The sequence below is a fragment of the Sander vitreus genome, chromosome 17 (genome assembly GCF_031162955.1).
Source record: "Sander vitreus isolate 19-12246 chromosome 17, sanVit1, whole genome shotgun sequence".
Lineage (NCBI taxonomy): Eukaryota > Metazoa > Chordata > Actinopteri > Perciformes > Percidae > Sander > Sander vitreus.
This window is the reverse complement of record NC_135871.1, coordinates 367113-386834: the sequence shown is the minus strand read 5'-3', so window position 1 is coordinate 386834 and position 19722 is coordinate 367113. Positions and strand designations below refer to the sequence as shown.

Below are 19722 nucleotides of genomic sequence, written 5' to 3'. Positions count from 1 at the left end.
TTGCAAATGGCATTCAGGAGTGTGTGGCTTCGCTGGAGCCAGAGCCAGTAATTAGGGCTGACATTTCACTCTCAAACGATCATTAGTCACTTCCAAACCAGCCTGATGTGATAACTGTAATATCTCTAAATTGCAGCAATTAGAAAAGGTTCGCCAGAGGGGCCTGAAAATGTTATCGCTGCTCAAAATGTCAACAATGGGACAATCTCATCAGTGCAAAGGAGATGAAAATGAGCTTGTATTCAATAAGACAAGATGTCCAATATGTGGTAGTAGAGGTGTTGTTTAAAAAGCTCCAGTTTTAAAGAAAACTCTGTAGCTCCACTGTTAGAAACTTTTCTAAATGAATTGGCCACAGTAATACCATCTATGTTACCATAACATATCTATAGATGTGTAATGTTTCTGTTTCTCTCTCTCTCTCTCTCTCTAATGACACATAAGTATGGCTGGGTACCCAATTCAGTACTTTTTAGGCACCGACCGAATTGCCTCTAAACTATCTAGTATCGAAAAAATGCCTCGTCATTCAATACCTAATTTCAATACCTGAGGAGTAAATCTCATCAGATTCAGTGAGCCAATCAGCACACAGCATGCTTTTATACCAAGACCTATAATGTCTGATTGGCTGTATAAAGTTGCACGTCGTAAAGGCACGCAGGAAAAACTCTATGTATGCTGAAAATAAAAAAACATTTGTGCCGTAATGTTGTAATTTTTTTGGGATTTATAAAATTTGTATTGAAAAAAGTATCGTTCAGGAACCAGTATCAAAGTCACGGTATTGGTACCATGATCCATTTCTCAGGTGTATTGATACTCCATCAGTTTCAATCTGGTTTCTTATTGGGTGGAACATGGTGGAGCTGCTTTGTTGTATATTTAGTTTGGGTTAAGGCTGTGGGATGCCTCTGTCACGTGTACACTGTGCACCACCATTGACTTCATCCTAACAACCTAAACCACGAGGATATGGCCTCAATGTCATCTGTATTTTAATTGTATTTGAAACACAAAGAAACACCCCTACCACCCCAGCATCTGGACTTTGGTGCGAAAGACAAAGGTTTAGGTATATTATTTATATATATATTTAACCATTAACTTCTTGTAACTTTTAACACTTAGCATAGTACATCAAATGTATACTTTTATATAGATGTGGGGGAAAAAGCACAATTCTAAAAAATACTTTCCTGTACCTTGAAGCATGATTCCCTGCTATCCTAAACCCGAGGAATGAGATGGAAAACAAAGAAAGAGAAAGAGAAGTCAGATGTTAAAGGAGTTGAACCCACCCGTTTGATGGAGCTGCGAGTCTTCTCCTTCCACTGGTGAGTGCTCAGTTCCAGGGTGCAGTGGACATGGATTTCTCTGTCATAGGAGCCCAGGATGAACAGTCTGCAGGCACAGGACAGAAGACAGCAACTGTGAGCTTCTGCCACAAAGACATTCAGAAGCAGCCAAGGAGTCAAATCTTTGTGTATTTGATGCCTTGTGTTCCTTAAATATCTCGTCTTAAAGGCCCTGAAAGCCCATACCCACTGTCATTTTCTCGGTGCTCTTTTCATTGGTTTGAAGTGGCCAGAATGCTGGGGAAAAAAGATGATGTCACACATTTCTGTGCACCAATCAGGATTTAGCAAAATTTAATTTAAAATCTGATGACACCTGAGAACTGGTTCCAAATTGTCCGATCCATTGGAATCGTATGCTTCCAAGCTTATCATATCAATAATATCAAAAATGTATGACTGTCATGTGACCCAGATATTGTAATAACACAAATACACAGCCTATGAAGTAAACAACTCCTCTTTATTAGGATAAAAAAAATGTTTAACTGTATCCCCCCCCCCCCCCCCTTGTCATTTACTTAACCATTTGGCATAGTTATCCGCCTTAAGACCTTAGATAATGTTAGCAAATAATTACGGTTAAAAAAAAAGAAACCGCGATAACGTAAACATTTTTTTACCATTAGACAATTATGTAATAAGTGTTACAGGCCTACAAATGGTCATATTGGAGAACCTGCAACCACAGAGTGATTGAACTTGCTTGACAAGTGAATTGATAAATAATTTAATAAAATGAATTCATCACAAAATTGTTGCCAGGAAACTTTGACCAACTTATCAATGAAGTGATTAATCATCCAAGTTCTACTAAAGGAACGTGGTCTCATCTCCGCATTTATAAAATCCTGGTGTGACAATTTTATTCCTCTGATAATGGTTTTTCTTTTCTTTATACATTAGCTGCACTTTATCCATCTTCCTCAGCATGGTGGCCTCCATCTTACCTTAAATGTCCAATGTGTGGGAATGTCTCCCATCTAGCGTTGAGATCATATATCGCAATCAACTCTCTCGCACCACGCAGTTCAAAGTACGTATTACCGCTACGCCGGTCCTGAAATTTAGATTTTGAATACGTGTGGTCCTCCATGTTACACACACACACACACACTTCAAGATGGAGTATGAATATGGAGCGTCTACCCCAGTTCATGCAAATGTAAAATTTCAAGCCAATAGGAATACTTGGAATTGATGGTGGTGGTAAATATTCATGAAAAGAACAAGTTTCTGAACTGGCAACACACATTTTGAGAATGAACAACACGTTACACACTGGACCTTTAAAGGGGCCCTCCGCTGATTTTATACATAGAGATCAGTTTACTGGCCACAGTGCTGCTCCGACTGGGAGAACAGCTGTATAAGGTCTTCTGTGGCTAAAGGAGGCTTTGTCAAATCTTTATTGTTTAACCCATCCCCAAACTAATAAAGAGCAATAATAAATCACAAAGATTATTTATGGCCCAAAAGTACTCTCTATATTTGATAAACCAACTTTCCCCATTTGTTGTCTGTCAGTAGGGGGGGGGGGGAATCATCATCTGTTCATCTGCTGAATTTTTAGTTGATTAATCAATGACATGTGTGGCCTATAAAATGTCAGGAAATAATGAACACCATCAGAAGTTCCCAGAGCCCAAGGCAACATCCTGAAATTGTTTGTTTTGTCCAAACAGCATTTCAAATATATTCAGCTTGCAAGATATTCAATTTACTATTATGAGATATTCACATTTGAGAAGCTAGAATGAGCCAATTTTTGGCACATTTGCTCGAAGAATGACTCACACAGTTAACAAGATTATGAAAATTGTTAGATTCATTTTTGGTTGATTGACCAATTGATTGATTGAATGAATTGCAAAGGATCAATCTGGACTTCAAACAGTACTTGATACCTGACTGTACTGTGATACTGGAAAGAAGAGATGAGATCACAACAGTGGATCTTTAGCTCCTGCTGCCCCCTGCTGTGCTGAGGAGATGAATGCCGCAGACACTGAAGAAAAGGAACTCCCAACTTCCTCAGTCTGAAATGCAGTGTGCCTCGAAAGAAATGCTGCAATATTTCAGCAATAGTGTGATAACAGTATGATAATCTTCAGAGACATGACGCTGACTTACCTTAGTACATATTCACATTTCACAGATTTCACATTTCATGCTAAATGGGTGGATACCTCCCTCTGCTGGACATTTACAGCATACTACACTTGATATGTTTGACACAGGAAACCTCTAACAATCACCTATACAGCAACCATTGATTGGATCTAATTAAACACTCAAATTGGTAGGCCAGAGGCCTGTACTACGAATCAAGATCAACATGCCCTGGATGGACCTTTTTCACAACAGACATGTTGACTTGTTATAGTAGGAAAATCACAGCTGAAATTGATAACCTTAACGATGGCTCAGTTCCATCTAGTGTCCAGTAAGCTATTTCAGTGAGTCAGCATGAACAACACCAGGGCCTCTCCTAAGTGGAATGCAGCCATCATTAATGGTTTTGAATACATCTGTGCTTTTCCTACTATGACATGTCAACATGTCTGCCGTGAAAAAAGGTCTATTTCTTTCAGTTCCCCGGCTTCACCTAACCTAACAACGTGGTCCTGCATAAGCTGTGTCACGACGATGGTTAACAACTAATTCAGTCAACCCAGGGTTTCCCAATCCAGAGACGCACGCGTTCACACAAAAGAGGCATGACCAATCACAAACATCTACCAGAGCTGCATATTTTACATAAGAAGAGCAAACTATAATTCTACATAAATAAGAATAATACATACAACATAAGAAGAACACAGACATGGTTTTACAGGCAAAACGCAATACAGTCGCTGCTTCCTAAAACAGGAAGGAAAGCTGGCAAAAAAATAGCCGACACTGTAAATGCCTGTCTCTCTCTCTCTCTCCCTCCTCCCCCCCCCCACGGTGACGCCGTTATCAATCGAGTATTGATCTCAGTAACACCAAATCTTGCTTCGTAGTACAGGCCTCTGGTAGAAAACAGTCCCCAAACTTGCTGATATAGAAGAAGGTAATGTAACAGGGTAGGGGAAGAAGAGTCTCTGTATGATTCTAATGGGAGGGAATTGCCCATTAAATGAATTATTAATGTATGAGCCTGATCAGATCATCTTGTGGACACACACACACACCCACACACCTCCAAGGCAACGAAGCATAGGCCTCTCTATCAGGGCGCGCCTGGGCTAATTGATGGGACTCTTTGGCCAATTAAAATGTAAACATGCCAGCTTTGGACAAAGAGGGGGTGTTTTTGTCTCAGAAAGGAGAGCCTGCTGAACAAGAGTGTGGGCTTTGTAGATGCTATATAATGACCAAAGATGATAAGGAAACAGTTACATTTCAAATTCAGATTACTTTTAGGTTCTTTAATCAGTGTTTGCCCTTATGTAGAATCCATATGGGTGGCAGATTCAATTAGATAGTTTTTATTTTGCAATTTTCTCACTGAAGTCAGCATGGAACAGATTTTTAAATGCCGATTGGTCAAAAAGGTCTGCCACAACAGCAGAATTGGACAAATTGACTTTGAATCTGATGTTTTTGAGTGTAATCCAGTTTAGCAGCTGACCATAAATAAATTGTAAACATGTGTGAAACACCGCTTCCAGCAAGTTATCACAATATGTTCTTTAAAATGACAGCCAGGTGGTTCAGTGGAACAGAGAAATCAATGTATGAATTGCATTAGCTAACAATGCAGTGAAGTATATGTAGTGAAAACCAATGCGTAAAATATACAACCTTTAAATTTGTCTTTTTTTCTTAGTTTGACAGAAAAACCAACTTGTTTTGGAAAACAAACATTAACTAGAGTTGCTTGGCAGAGAGTGGATTAAGTAAGTGCTCCTAGGGTCCTACCGCCCAGGTTGTTCACAATGACTACGTTTACATGCACATACTATTCCGGTTTTTGCCCTTAATCCGAGAGACAATATTCCGACTAAGCTGTTTCCATGGCAATGAAAGTGAATATTCCACTAATATTCCCGTTTACATGTAGCCGTTCAAAATAAAAAAAAAATTCTAAGTTTACTAAGGGCCTCCTCTAAACTGTTGCTACAGAATTGGAAGGACACTACGGTCTAAAATATAATTGTATGATGTAGCATTACATTTTCCCAAAATGGAACAAAAGAAGTGGCCCAAATCAAGAAACACACATTTGTGGACAAGGGTGCCCAGATACATTGGTTGTGTGGGAAAAAGAGAAAGAGAGTCTCACCTGCTACATTCAGTGAGGGTGACTTTGAGTCGGCCCTCCACCAGCCTGTTGTCCTGGATCGACAGGTCCAAATCACACGCCGGAGCCAGCAGAGGCTGCACTTGGAACGGGAAGAAGGGCTTGTATCTGAGAGAGACACAGGAAACACCCAAAGTCCATTTCAATCAGGATCTTCACTATGACACTGATGTAAACTTCTTTAACTTTATTTGTGTCCCCAAAAGGGTGATTGGGTGTGCAGCAGTGGGCTGGTGTGGGGGGGACTAGAGGAAGCCTAAACAACAGTAAAAACTGGAACACAACCGTTGCAGCATGTAGGGCTGGGCATCGTTCAAAATCTTTCGATCCGGTGCCAATTTCGATACCTCAGTTTCAGTTAACGATACTTTTTTCGATACCATGTGTTTTAAAATCCATTTCAACATCAATAAAAATACATTAAACACAACACTTTTATTTTCCACCTTAATTGTGAATCAAAACAGTGGTAACACTGCTCACTCAGAGTAACATTAATAAAACCGGTTGTGCTTTTGGATAGGGGGGCACCAGTCACATACTTAGGATTGGTATCAATCCCAACTTTCAAAATTAACAAAAAAAGAGAAACCTTTTTGAACATATTATAAATAAACAAATGACATTGTGTAAAGGCTAATTTTGAACTAACTAAAATGCAAAGGAATGTAAAGAACAAAGACTTTTTAGTGCAAACTGCATAATGACACAACCCTTTAACAATAAACCTGGTGACTGCCCTGTTGTCAACATTGAACTAATGGAGAACTAACTTAAGAGTAAAGGAATGGAACTGAATTGCCTTGTTGCTGAAAGGTGCTGTAGAAATAAAGTTGCCTTGCCTTACAACCTCAGCCTGTCAGTCAGTCAACAGGGCATAGAAACCACCGTTGTGCCTGCTTGTCTCAGAGGAAGAGTAAAGCAACAGCACCACGACCGCTTTCGGCTCACCATTAATATCATATCACAGCAAACGCTGTCTGCATGAAGATTTGAAAAACTGTAACCACACTTGAAACCACTTTATCGGCATCGCCGTGACTCACGGTGACTTCAACAAAACTGCAGCGCCGACGTAGTTTACTCCGTCCGCACCTCTGCGCACTTTAAAGGTCCAGTGTGTAACGTGTTTAGTTGTTCATTCTCAAAATGTGTGTTGCCAGTTCACAAACTTGTCCTTTTCATGAATATTTACCACCACCATCAATTCCAAGTATTGCTATTGGCTTGAAATTTTACATTTGCATGAACTGGGGTAGACGCTCCATATTCATACTCCATCTTGAAGTGTGTGTGTGTGTGTGTGTGTGTGTGTGTGTGTGTGTGTGTGTGTTTGTGTGTGTGTTGGGAGCTTCGCTCTTTGTCAATATGCAGAGAGGACAGATAAGCTTGCGATTACGCTCTCAGTCGCTTTTGGAACTGAAATTTTGCACCGAAAGATAAATTATTTTTCGATACTCATAGGATCGGAGTATTTCTTTCGGTGCCATAAAAGTATCAACGTTCAGTGCCCAGCCCTAGCAGTATAACAAATAAATACAAGTACAAGGTGCATGGGTAGCAGCGTCAAAGTAGCCTACACAGGGTAGGGAAAGTGCATATCAACCTTACAAAGTTGACACAATATAATCAACAACGGCATGTGCAGCCATCACATTACATCACCAACCACTTTTTATCAATGTCTCTGACGTCCACAACACATAGTCAACAGACTAGAATATATAACCACCAAGAAATAAAGTTACTACCCGATTGTTTTTAAGATAACCAACTAATGCAACTGTGCCCACAGATGATCCTTACAACTAGGGTGAAACCCTATTGTGCCTCTTATCTCCCAGAAAAAGCATAACCTTCCTAGCCTGACAAGCCAGACCCACATCCAGATGTTGGGTCTGGGAACTCCCCATTGGCAGGGCTCAATCCGAGGGGCGGGATAAACGGTTGTCTTTCAAATTCCTTCGGCACACAATAGGATAGAGCTCCAACCAACCAGAGCAACGCTAGTTGATAGATTAAACGTATCCGGTCGGCAAAACTGCGAACACATCTTCCTTTTTTAAGAATGACTTCAGTGCTTAACTCCGAGTCTTCCAGAGTCGCGGCTAAAGCCGATTCCAAAGACCGCTGTTCACCAGCAGCAGCAGCCATCTTCTTTGTTTTCAAGTAGCAGGGAATTCACATTTACAAATTCACATTTACAAATTACATTTGCTGCCGCTAGGCTATAACCCTTCTTGACCTTTGAAGGAAATTCACACTTTGATATTACCTTAGTAGTCAAATGTTGGCTTTCACTGAGCAAATTAAGAGTTGTTTTTTTTTTTAAACCTGTCCACCAGCTTCAATAGGTCTGAACTGACACATAGTGCTTCAGCACTGGTTTGCATTATTTGTAGATAACATAACCACACTTGTTGGGTGTCATGCTTGGTGGAGAACTGGCTCCCTAAGGGCAGCAGGGCTGCGCTTTAATAAAACACTCATTGTAATGTAAAAACATGATGTCTGAGCACACACCCGTCCTTTGCTATTTTGGTCTCTTGTTGCTTCTGTTGTTAGCCAGAGGCTCCTGCTGTTCTAAATAGTAGACTTTGTTCAGGCAAATCATCTACATTACTGATAACACTGATGGAACGGTTGGTCCATACACATATACACAGTCAGGCTTCTGTAAACAGTCAATTGTTCCACAAATGGAGGGAAAGTTCTCAGAGAGAGACAAACTTTGAGCATTTCCACAGTAAAGCTGTCAATCTTCCTGTACAGTGTTTCCCCTACCATTGTTTTTTGGGGGGGCGGTGTGTGTGTGTATATATGTATGTGTGTGTGTGTCCACTATAATCAATAAAACTGGCGACACCGGGCAGCTCTACAAGCGTAAAAACACGACAGTCTTCTATTCATATATTTTACGCGAAGTGTGTGCGGCCCTTTTACACAGAAATGGATCATAAAGTCATTATTCCTTTTAAATTAAACTACTGATATACAGGAAACGACTTAATGACTGTGAACAAGCGTATTGGCAGTTTCTGTTTTTTATTTCTTGCTTCCCTCACCTGGGTCCTCTGATAACAGCTGACAGTAGATTGATTTTCACAGCGCTGTTCCGGCTCCAAAAAACTGAAGGAACAACAACAATCCCACAGCATAAGCTCTCCGTCTCGCCTGTGACTCACACAATACTACACCGTGTGTGCGCATGTTAAAACATACATAGGCTCCGCTAAAAGCCTGCATACGTTACGCATTCAATGTAGCCAAAGTCACGCAACCTTGCCCCTATTCGTTCTCCTAACTCAGTATTAGCCTTCTTAAAATGTGTCCCCCAGAACAGTGTAGTTGAATAGCCCTGATAAGCTTTGAACAGTCACATTTACCTGGGCTTAGTGAACAGCTCTTTACATATCCAGTTCAAAGAGCCAGAGGCAAGAAGGGGAAGGGGGCGAAAAAGATTTACATTTGGGCCACCAAAAATGTACTTTTGCCAACAGAATAAGGGGCTTGGTGGCCCATGCGGCCTGTGCTTAAAAATATTAGCATCTATCCCTAGTATTGTGTGCAATTTAGGCAATACATATTTTGCTTTTTTTTGAAAAAAGGAAACCTCTCTTTTGTATATTTACTATTGCTGTTTACTATAAAGTAAAAGTATTTCTTATCCGATTAAATAATCGATAGAATACTCGATTACTAAAATAATCAACAGCTGCAGCCCTACTACCGAGCTGACAAATCAACAGATCCATCTCCATGACAACTGAGCCAATTCCATCAGCTGATGTGGTTGAAAGCTGAGAAAGAAGTGTGTAAGTGGACCTGGAGTTGGGACTATTTTGCCTAACTACTATTCCCAAGGGAGAGAATTTGGATGAAATGGTAACAGTTATTAAGCTTGAATGTCAACAGATCCATCCACTAATGAAGAAGCTGTGATATGGTAGAAAGCTCCAGAAAAAGCTTGTAAATCGGGGGGGGGGGGTTTCGTCAAATTAAATTATTCCCAAAATGGCCTCCACCATGATCCAAACTAATGACCAATGAAAGCTATGAACAGCTATGCATTTCATTGTTTATTCCTTTGCTCTAATCAGCCATTAAGTGATGCTTAGTATTCCCCCATAGCTGGAGCGGGGACTCTACGTGGGTGCTGTGCTGTAATGCCTGGATTAGCTCCAGTGGGCCGCGCTCCCAGCCCTCCCCTCCACACAACTACCATCTGTGCCACTTAGTAAATCCCAAGGTCCAGTACTCACTCATTACATCACCTCACCACACTCCTGCACGCACGCACTCAGTCACTCAGCACGATCGTGGGTGATGCACACTCACGCACGTTTGCAGTTCTTCTGATTGCAGCAGTACTCCCCAGACAACTCAAAGGAAATAAATAATTGTTTAACACATGCATGTAACAGTTGGACAGGCAACATAGCTCATTAGATGAGGTATATAAAAATATATCACATACATTTTAACACTGTAAACTTGAACACCCCATAAATAAATAAATAATAAAAAATTAAAATGATATGTATTTGAATACATTCAAAGCTTTGACGGGAGATGGGCGCGGTCGCGTCAATCAGTTTACAGACTTCCCATGGAGCCAACATGAAAACTATTTCACTTTAGTTAACTTGTGCTGTCTGTCAGGCAGTAAGCCAGCCGCTGTCCACTCTGCTGCTGCTGACAGACGGCTGAGTCCTTTACAGAAACAGAGTCAGTATGGATTGGATAATCACATCAAATAAATATACATATAAATAATGTAAAAGGTCTTGTTGTAGATATTTTGAGATACCAGTTTCCTTTGGAATATCTGCCACTTGACTTTTAGGGGGTCATCTTCCCAAATTTTTTAATTATTCCAGAAACTCGATTTTTCCAACATCCGATAGTTGCAGCCCAGTTGCTAGTCCTCACGTGGTCAAACTTTCAGTTTTGGTGCTAGTAATGTTAGAGAACAGCTCAGGCCAGGCAGCAGGATCAAGTGAGACACGCTGGGATCTTTTTCCGTCGACCTGTCTATCAATTTCAGCACTCGGGACAGCGCCACACCTAGGCCTACACAGCAGGAAGCATGATTGGTTCGCGTACAGTCAAGGCAATGAGTTACCTTATTTGACAGAATCTATGCATTTTCCTTTTATTTCTGACAATTTGATAAACAAAAAATTCTATTATGCTTGAGTAAATGAAACCCCAATTAAAAAAACCGCTTAAAAAATGATATGAATATTAAAATACCACGGTTGAAATCAGCGGTGGACGGTAAAACTGAGCTCAGCGCTCCTAGTTAAGTTTATGTTCTGCTTGTTCAACAGTTGTTTGGTAACTTGCTATTAAACACATTCAGAGAGGATTTGAATTGCTATTTGTTCTCTCAATTCTCATTGTTTTGGCGCTGGTGATATTCCTTTGGAGCTGGCTAAAACCTCTTTGGGGGGCACCAAACATTCCTCCATGCAGGAAAAACTATTATTTTCATTATCAATTAATATGCTGATTATTTCTCCACAACAATCATGTATGTCTGCAGGTCCTGTGTGTGCATGTGTGTATTTCGGTAGATTGGGCACTGGGAAACTGGGCACTTTTGACTGTTCTGGAGTTTTATGGATCCAAAAGAGTCATCAATTAACTGATAAAATAACCAACATAATGGCAACAGACACAAAAAAAGCTAGTTACAGGCAGGGTACAAAATTAGCACCATTTACCAACCAAATGCTGGTAGAATATGCAAGTGGCTGGTAGCTTTGCTTCACTCACCAGCCAAAAAACTATGTATTCCATTGAGTGGCTGGTAATATTTGAACATTCACAAGCCATTTGGCTGGTGGATGAAAAAGTTCATTTCACATTTTAAACCAGTTTGATATCAAGCTAAACACTGAACCGGAATAGCAAATTTGACTACTAGGTGACACACTTGTCTCAGCCGCTCCCGAGTGAGACAGATGAGAGATCCCATAATGAAAGTGTAGCCACTCCGGACCATATGGTGGCAGTAATGCACCTCTAAGCCATGGCTTTTTCCCTACAGTACTTGATTAATGAAAAAGCTAACTTAAGCTACTGAAACGCTATTTGACTCAGAAAACAGCAATGCTATTGAGAAGTAGCTAAACTAGTAACGCTACTGCCCAACACTGATGCGATACAAGTTGGATTAAGTCCTGTGACACGTCGGCACAGGTTGCTAATGTCAGCTACTTTTTAATTTGCCAGAAGGTGACATAATGACAAATGCGTTTCAAAAGGTTAGCATAAAACCAAACTAGTTTAGCCTCATACACCGGAACAACCGGAAATTGTTGCCGTTCTCTAAATCCCATGCTACGGTAAACAACAACAAACTTCGAGCTAGCGAGCTACATGCTGAAAATGGCAAGTTTTGAAGAACATTTGGACGGTGCAACAAGTCAGGTCTGCTTGGTTCTTTCAGGGAATGATGAATATATTTAGGTCATTTCCTCTCTAACTGGGAGGTTTTGGGATGAAGTACACACAGAGATACACTGGTGAGAGAGAGAGAGAGAGAGAGAGAGAGAGAGAGAGAGAGATATATATATATATATATATATATATATATATATATATATATATATATACACACACACATAGAGAGATAGATAGAGAGAGAGAGAGAGAGAGAGAGAGAGAGAGAGATGAGGTGTAACCATGTATCAGCTCATTTAATTAGCTCACGTTACTGGATTGTGTCAACAGTTAACTTGATTTAATATTGTATGAGGAGTTTTCTTTAGCGGGGAGCAAATGTTCCACCAGAACCAGTTCCTTCCTGAGACTATTTAGCAGAGCCACCGTCACTGCGTCTGGAGCTTAGCATCGCCCAAGACCATTGGGATTGGTTTAAAGAAATGCAAACAACCCAGAGGGTTTTTTTCTGCTATCCCAGAATTAGGGATGTAACGATTACCCTTGTAACGGTAAACCACTGTAAAAATGTTGATAACAATTACCGTTTTCATTTTCAAATATCATCATTATCACGGTGGATTACCACGGTGTGGAAACCGCGTGTTCCCAGCTTCATCCGAGTCTCCTGAAGTCGCCGCGCGGGCGCACTGCGTAGCCTACAGTGGGTTTCTAGAAGTTGGAATCATGGCGTGAGGAGGAGATGACAGCGCTCAGGTCATTCATCAGCCTTGTAAAAAAGGCCATAGTAACACTTGCTCTCTCTCCTGAGATGACTGACCAATCAGTGATGAGAGTCATCGCTTTGATCTCAGACAGGAGAAGGGGACAGAACAGCAGGTGTAAACAGACTTTTTTTCTTTATCATTCCTTTTCCATTTTCAGACTTGTTGAAGTCAAGTGAGTAGCCCAGAACATAAGTTAAAACTATTCTGTAGCTTGCTAAACTGTCATGGGTTTTACTGCCTCGTTATCTGTAAACATTAAAGCTACGTTTATTCATACTTCAATAAGCGTTCTGCTACGATGTGGATAAGTTTAGCCCGTGTTACGACGTGACATTTATTTGGAGTGAGAGAGAGAGAGATATTATCGCCTTGATAATATTGCTGTTGCTGTGTTTCTTATTGCATAGCTGATAGATAGATTGTTTAATATTACTTGTGCAGCCACGTGTTAATATTCAGGTTGTGTTTGCTAGCAAGGTGCAATCTCCAGTAAACAGACTAGCGCTGTGGAGCCACATGCTTAGCTATTAAAGGTGTATTACACCGTTTGCTATGTTATGATATGTGTTTTGTAATAGATGTGGCTTATTCTCAGTCTGTGTTAGTGAGCATTATGTTACATTTATGTTAATTACCGTATTACAGAGAAATGAATGTAATTCTTAGTAGTGTTTCTTGTTATATGCTGGTGGCTATAACATTTAGTTTTGGTAAATAATGTTTATAGTAAGTCAATTAATGTGCATTATTATTTGCTTATATTTCAGAACCACGTCCAACTTCACATGTAACGTCAAATACAACGTCATAGTTAACTTCATGTTGGAGTTGTAAATAAATCTTCCTGGATCTCAAAGTCAGACATCTCTGGTTCCAGTTCTTACTGGACCCCCTACAGCGGGCCGGTGTTTCAGTAGCCAGTTTAATAGTTTTTACTATTACTATATATAAGCCTACTGCCTATATTTTTATAATATTATAAACATTGTTACACTTTTTGAAACTATTTCAGCCTGTGTAGGCCTATCAGTGCTTTCTGAACATATTGAACACACTTTTAAAAATACCGCGATAATACCGAAAACCGTGATCATTTTGGTCACTATAACCGTGAGGTTACATTTTCATACCGTTACATCCCTACCCAGAATGCATCTGTGGTGTAGCCAGACGTTACTCCACAGCGCTGTGGAGATAGAGCTGGATATGCGAGACTTTAATTCAGTTAACAATCACTAAGGGTGTCACGATTTCGATTTTAAATTAAGCCACAATCTTGAATATGGAATTGAAAAATGAAATCGTAGATGCTGCCACGCCCCCATGTCACGTCTGGTCGGCTTGTCAAGCGGAAAAAAAACACACACACGTGTTGAAGTGGTGCGAGTCAGTCAACCTCCTGTAACCTAGCTACAGCCAGTCAGAAGTTACCATGGCAACGGCAGATGTAGCAGACCTATCGACAGAACTTGAGCCCCCTCCTCTTTCACTGAAGTGTGTGAAAGTGTGGAAGTATTTTGGATTTCCAGAGAGTTATGTTGACAACTACGTGTGTGTACCATACTCTGTGTGTTTACCATCGCACGTTAGCCTAGCAGCTAGCAGATATTCCTTCTTCTTATAGCATTATCCCAACAAAAGCACACAGTTCAATTTCAGCCTGCATGCACGTTTTGTAGCCTAAACAGAGCACCTTCTATTGGTTATGTTAGAGAGAGCAACACGTTAGCAGACTGCTGAGTCTTCCTCTCTGCTCTCTTGCTCGGCCGCTGTGTGCTACGAAGCGTCTGCGAGCGTCTGCCCTGCCATTGTTTATTATTATTTTTATTTTTTTTACTTTATTGATAAATTGTTAAGTTCCCAATTGACTGAAGATATGTTACTGTTACATTATGTTGTTAATAAATGTTTTCAATTTGACAATGTAGTGTGGTACATTGTGAACAAAGGTCAGATATCATATTGCATAACAGTCTAGTCTAAAAATAAATAATGTAAAAATCAAGAATTGAATCGAATCGTGACCTTAGAATTGAAAATGTAATCGAATCATGACACCCCTAACAATCACATAAGAAAGAAAGGCAGAAAATCATCACAACTGAGAAGCTGGAACCAAAAAATGACTTTGGCTATAGGATTAATCAGCTATCAAAATTGTTGCCGCTTCATTTTCTGTTAGTTGATTAATCACTTAATTGACCAATCTAATGTAAGCAAATCATAATGTCATGAAAAAGAAAAAACTAGGGAGTTTTTACAGCAAGTCCTGTCCCTATTAGACATGCTTGAATACAAGATGCCTCCCGTTTGTGTCACTCTAGCCAAACTGCGAGTGTCTGTCGTCAGTATGTGCATGTCCACTACCTGAGTTTCATCTGTTGCTACTTTTTTATTTAGTAAGTAACCTCACTGAAATAAGGACCTAATGACACAAGTTTCCTTTAGTTCACTCTCTTATACACTTTCTACTTCCCTTTTTCTTTATCCTTCCGTTTCTTTCACTTCTTTAAACTAAACACTCATCCCTACAAACTACCTTATAAAACATAATCTACTAGGTTCTATGACATAGTTATTTTATAAACTACCAAAATGTGCCCTGATATTTTTTCTATTATCTGTTAAAATGTGAGTGTAAAAACAAGTCCCTGTTTGAACAGCGTTGTTGAGTGTAGGAAGTGAAGTAAAAAAGATGGCAACATCACAATCTGACAGTGTTTTAAAGGAACTTAAAACCAGTCTGTGGAGTTTATTTTCTTAAAAACAAACAGTATAGACCAGAGATCTTCAACAGGGGGCCCGGGACCCCTAGGGGGTCCTCAGAGTTACTGTAGGGGGGCCACAAAATTATTGTTTATTTTTTTCAAAAACAAAAATGTCTTATCATGAATCCAAAATATCATTGGCAAATATAAATCAGCCTATTTGTGAGAAGAAAAACTAAATGTTGATGTTAGGCTTACTGGCGTAAGGTAATCACTAAGGTAACCCTCCACAGATCCAGTTCATCCTAAGGATTCACTGTACCACGTGTATGTTTAACATTAAAAGATGATTAATAAAATCATGCTAACAATTATTAATTTAATAGCCTAGTATTCTATGCACTAAAAAGGTATGTACAAAGGCTTTAGGCTGCCTTACACGTTATTGTAGGCCCAGTTAAATATTCAACTTCATTTAATACATATGTGGTAGGGGGTCCCTGCTCCGTCTCTCTTTCAGTTAAGGGGTCCTTGGCTTTAAAAACGTTGAAGACCCCTGGTATATACTACATATGTATATAAATAAATCTAAACTCAAGGTCTGTTTAGTAGCTTCTTTCCAGAGCATTCAACTCCATCTCACAGTCTTCAGGATCTACTTACATTGATGAAGACTGGGAGATATAATACATGGACTAAATGGACATTGAATTAAGATTTTTTTTTTTTTTTGGTCAAACTACTTCAATCTTAACGTTTAAGCCAACATGGACACAAAGTCCTTAAAATGAGGAAAAATGGAAATTTGATCTTCAATTTCCATGACGACTGGGCAAACCCATGAGCTAAGGAAGATCATTATAATACAGTTGAAAGCTCCAGAGGCCTGTACTACAAAGCAAGATCAACATGCTTTGCAATTAATTGCTAACAGTAGCTAAGGTGCTAAGGCATATGACTGGTAATGCCAAATTGTAATTATATAAGTGATTATTGGGCGGACTATATCATTGTATTATTATTTCAATTGTTAGTTGTTGGCACTTGACCCTATACATGCTCATAGCAACAAAAATAACAAGGGGGGGATAGAGTTAGAAAATATGTTTTATGATAATAAAGAGGCGTTTACTTCATAGGCTGTGTACCTGTGTTATTAAAATATCTGGGTCACATATAACACAGATATAACCAAAAGATGTATCCTGGAATGCAATCAAAACTTTAATTTGTTTTAAAAATTAGTAAATAAATACATATTTTTATATTTGACTGAAAGGGATAAATATATATTTTAATTGTCCCGCAAAATGTGGAATTGTTACAGCTCTTAAGTTCAGGTAGTCCATTTTGATAGCCTTTAACCCACATGAAATGACTAGATGGTTCACATCTAGAAACATTTGGTTCCATTTGACACCTGGCATTTTCTCTCCAAGAAACACTTCATCGATTGCTTTTGCTCACTCTTTGTTTCTTTCTTTCAAATATGTAACAGTCTGTTTTAACATAAGAACTAGCTACAGCTTTTGTAGGCCTCGACAGTTTTATAGTTTGGGGAGGCGTTTGTTGTTGATTACTGTAAACAGGGGGTTTTCTTGAGCCTACCTGATTTTGTAGTTGGGTAAGGTGTGTTTCTTCTTGATGACCCGTTTCAGCTGGTTGACTATGATGGAGGTGAGCTGAGGCAGCGGCCTTCCTTCAAACTGGGACTTCACCTCAAAATCCACCAGCGGGTCCTCGAGGAAGGAGAAGGACCAATGGGAGAAGGGCATGCGCGTGAACTGCAGCCTCAGCCTGCCCACCACGCGCTTCATCTTAACGAACAGGTAGGCAGACTTCCCGAACACCAGCTCGACGTCGATGGCCAGGTGGAAGCCGCCATTGTACTCAATGTCCACCTCGAAGTTGAGTTCCTCGGGCATGCCGTCGTCGTTCAGATGCACCGGCTTCATAAGTTTGGCCGTTTTAAAGACGGGCAGAGAATTGCCCAGGGAGATATCCCTGAGACTGAGCCCCTCCAGGAGCCGACCTGCCGTCTTGGTCTGCAGCAGCTCCTCAAACTCCACCTTGATCTTTTTGGTGAGCCAATGTCTCACGACAGGGGTGTCTCTGAGCTCTCTGAACAGAAACAAAAATATAGCATTTAGGAAATTGCACGTTTCAGGTTTGGCCGCATCAACGGGCTCGTTTTGGGAAGGCGGCGGCGGCTGTTGTTGTTTGGGACTGCCGCCGGGGACAGCCGCTTCCTGCTGCCGCGTTGAGACGGCCTCTTGCGTTTTAGATGCCGTAGACGCTGTGCTGTCCAGCTGCTGCTGGCCTGGCTCGGCATGTTGGGTATTAAAGTAATCCTTCAATGCGTTATCAGGCACTACTTTGACATACTGCACTGTCCTGCCTATGGGCTCGGGGCTTCTCCGGTATATCAGCAAAAACTGTAATATCAGCGTAACGACTGCTCCGGAGAACGCGGAAATCAATATTAAGTAAATCATTTCGAGCAGCTGTCGTCTTTACGACAAAGTGTCTTCATAATCAAAGGTTTAGCCGTGTTAACAAAGCAAGTTCCACCTGGTCGCTCTCAAAGCTGCCATATCATCTGCTTCTTTCCTGAGCTTCAGGCTCTTCACCTGATTGGACGAACGGATTACGCTGTGCGTAATGACGGAGGAAGAATGTGTTTCTTATGATGCATTCATGGTATGTCGGACTCACCATCAGTCGACTAGGAAAACCTGTTTGAGTTGACATATCCAGCAGGATATGTCCTTCGTTATTTCTCCAACTTGTCGTGTCTAAAAGTGTGTGAACACAAGCGATGATACAGCAGCAAACTCGGTCCTACTTTGTTTAAGATAATAACAAAAAATGTAATTAATCTTGGTTCAAAGACATTTTTGTCAGCCCTTTAGTTTTTCTTTGATGATAAAGACAACTAAGCAGACATATGTATGGCAGCATATTGCTGTCAAATGTTTTCTTGTTTTAACAAGTTATGTTCATGTTTTAATGACATTTCTCTCGTTAATATTACATATGAAGTTATTTCATTTTAAAAAGAAATGTTTTCTCCCTATCTAAACACATACCATTGTTACGTCAGGAAACATCCTCTTTATTGTGCAATACCAATCTAGCCTATGACAAGAATGTTATTATAACAACATACAAACTTATTGAAACAACAAACATAAGTTGGCATATTGTTATAACAAGAAACATGTTTATATTGGAAAAAAGAACAGTCAAGTAAGAAGTCAATGCTTAAACAGGAGACATTGTAGCCTACATTAGCTTTGGACAGTGTAAAAATATCTTTATCCCCTTAAAACAATACACACATACACATTACACATTAAAGGTGACCTGCCACACAAAACCGTTTTCAGGGGTGGTTCAGAATTTTGGACATAGGAGCTCATTTCCAGGTTAGCCAGTGTGTTATTTATCAGTGGAGACCGTTTTCAACACTTTTCATCCAGTCCTTCCAGTTGCAGAGTTCGCTGGTGCTAGGCTAACGCAAGTCAACAGTATCTGCTAGCCTGCCACTAAAAACAGTCTTACCCCCCGATTGCCTGCAAGCTTCTCCTGTACTATACGGTAACTCCTCTACTATAAGACAGTAAGTCTCGTGGTTATGACCCAATCGTTAGCCTATTGTTATAAAAACGTCTGCTACGGAGCCATAACGTGAGCTACAAGGTAATGGAGCCTTTTATACGTTGTCGTGTTTCTTTAGAAATAAACAACGGACAAATAGAGTCTTTAAACGCTTCAGATGTAAAGGTATTCTCTGTCAAAGTGACGTCAGAATGAATGGCAGTCAATGGGATGCTAACGGGGGGTGATGGCTTGTTAGCCTATGAACCTCCCCATAGGAGGTACGCTTTCCGGATGCTAGCTTACCCCCTTGGTGAAAAGCAACCTCGCTGCCTGCTCTCAAACCTGCGGCCGCCTTGATCTCATCTAATGGCAGTCAGGTTGCTAATTAGCCAATGCTAAAAAGTATGAAAGTACTAGTTCCCCTGCTTTCTATCAATATTCCTCGGTATTTGTCTCTTGGTGTAGTTTGCTAACATGCTCGTAGACATGTAAATTAACTGTTTGCGTGCTAGCTAAGTCAACGGTCAACACCTTTTATATTGTAACGTGAAAGCTGAAATGGCGTTAGCTTCAGCTAAACCACA

General features: G+C 40.3%; 1 protein-coding gene across 1 annotated transcript in view; it reads right to left on the bottom strand.

Moving 5' to 3' along the window:
* Nucleotides 1–18177, bottom strand: part of pdzd8 (PDZ domain containing 8) — a 57710-nt gene extending 39533 nt beyond the window's left edge. The window contains exons 1-3 of the mRNA XM_078272773.1: nucleotides 17144–18177; nucleotides 5632–5757; nucleotides 1302–1404 (exon numbers count right to left, since the gene is read on the bottom strand). Of these exons, the coding sequence (XP_078128899.1) occupies nucleotides 1302–1404; nucleotides 5632–5757; nucleotides 17144–18030 (1116 nt within the window). The 5' untranslated portion in view covers nucleotides 18031–18177. The remainder of the gene's footprint in view (nucleotides 1–1301; nucleotides 1405–5631; nucleotides 5758–17143) is intronic.
* Nucleotides 18178–19722: the final 1545 nt, after the last annotated feature.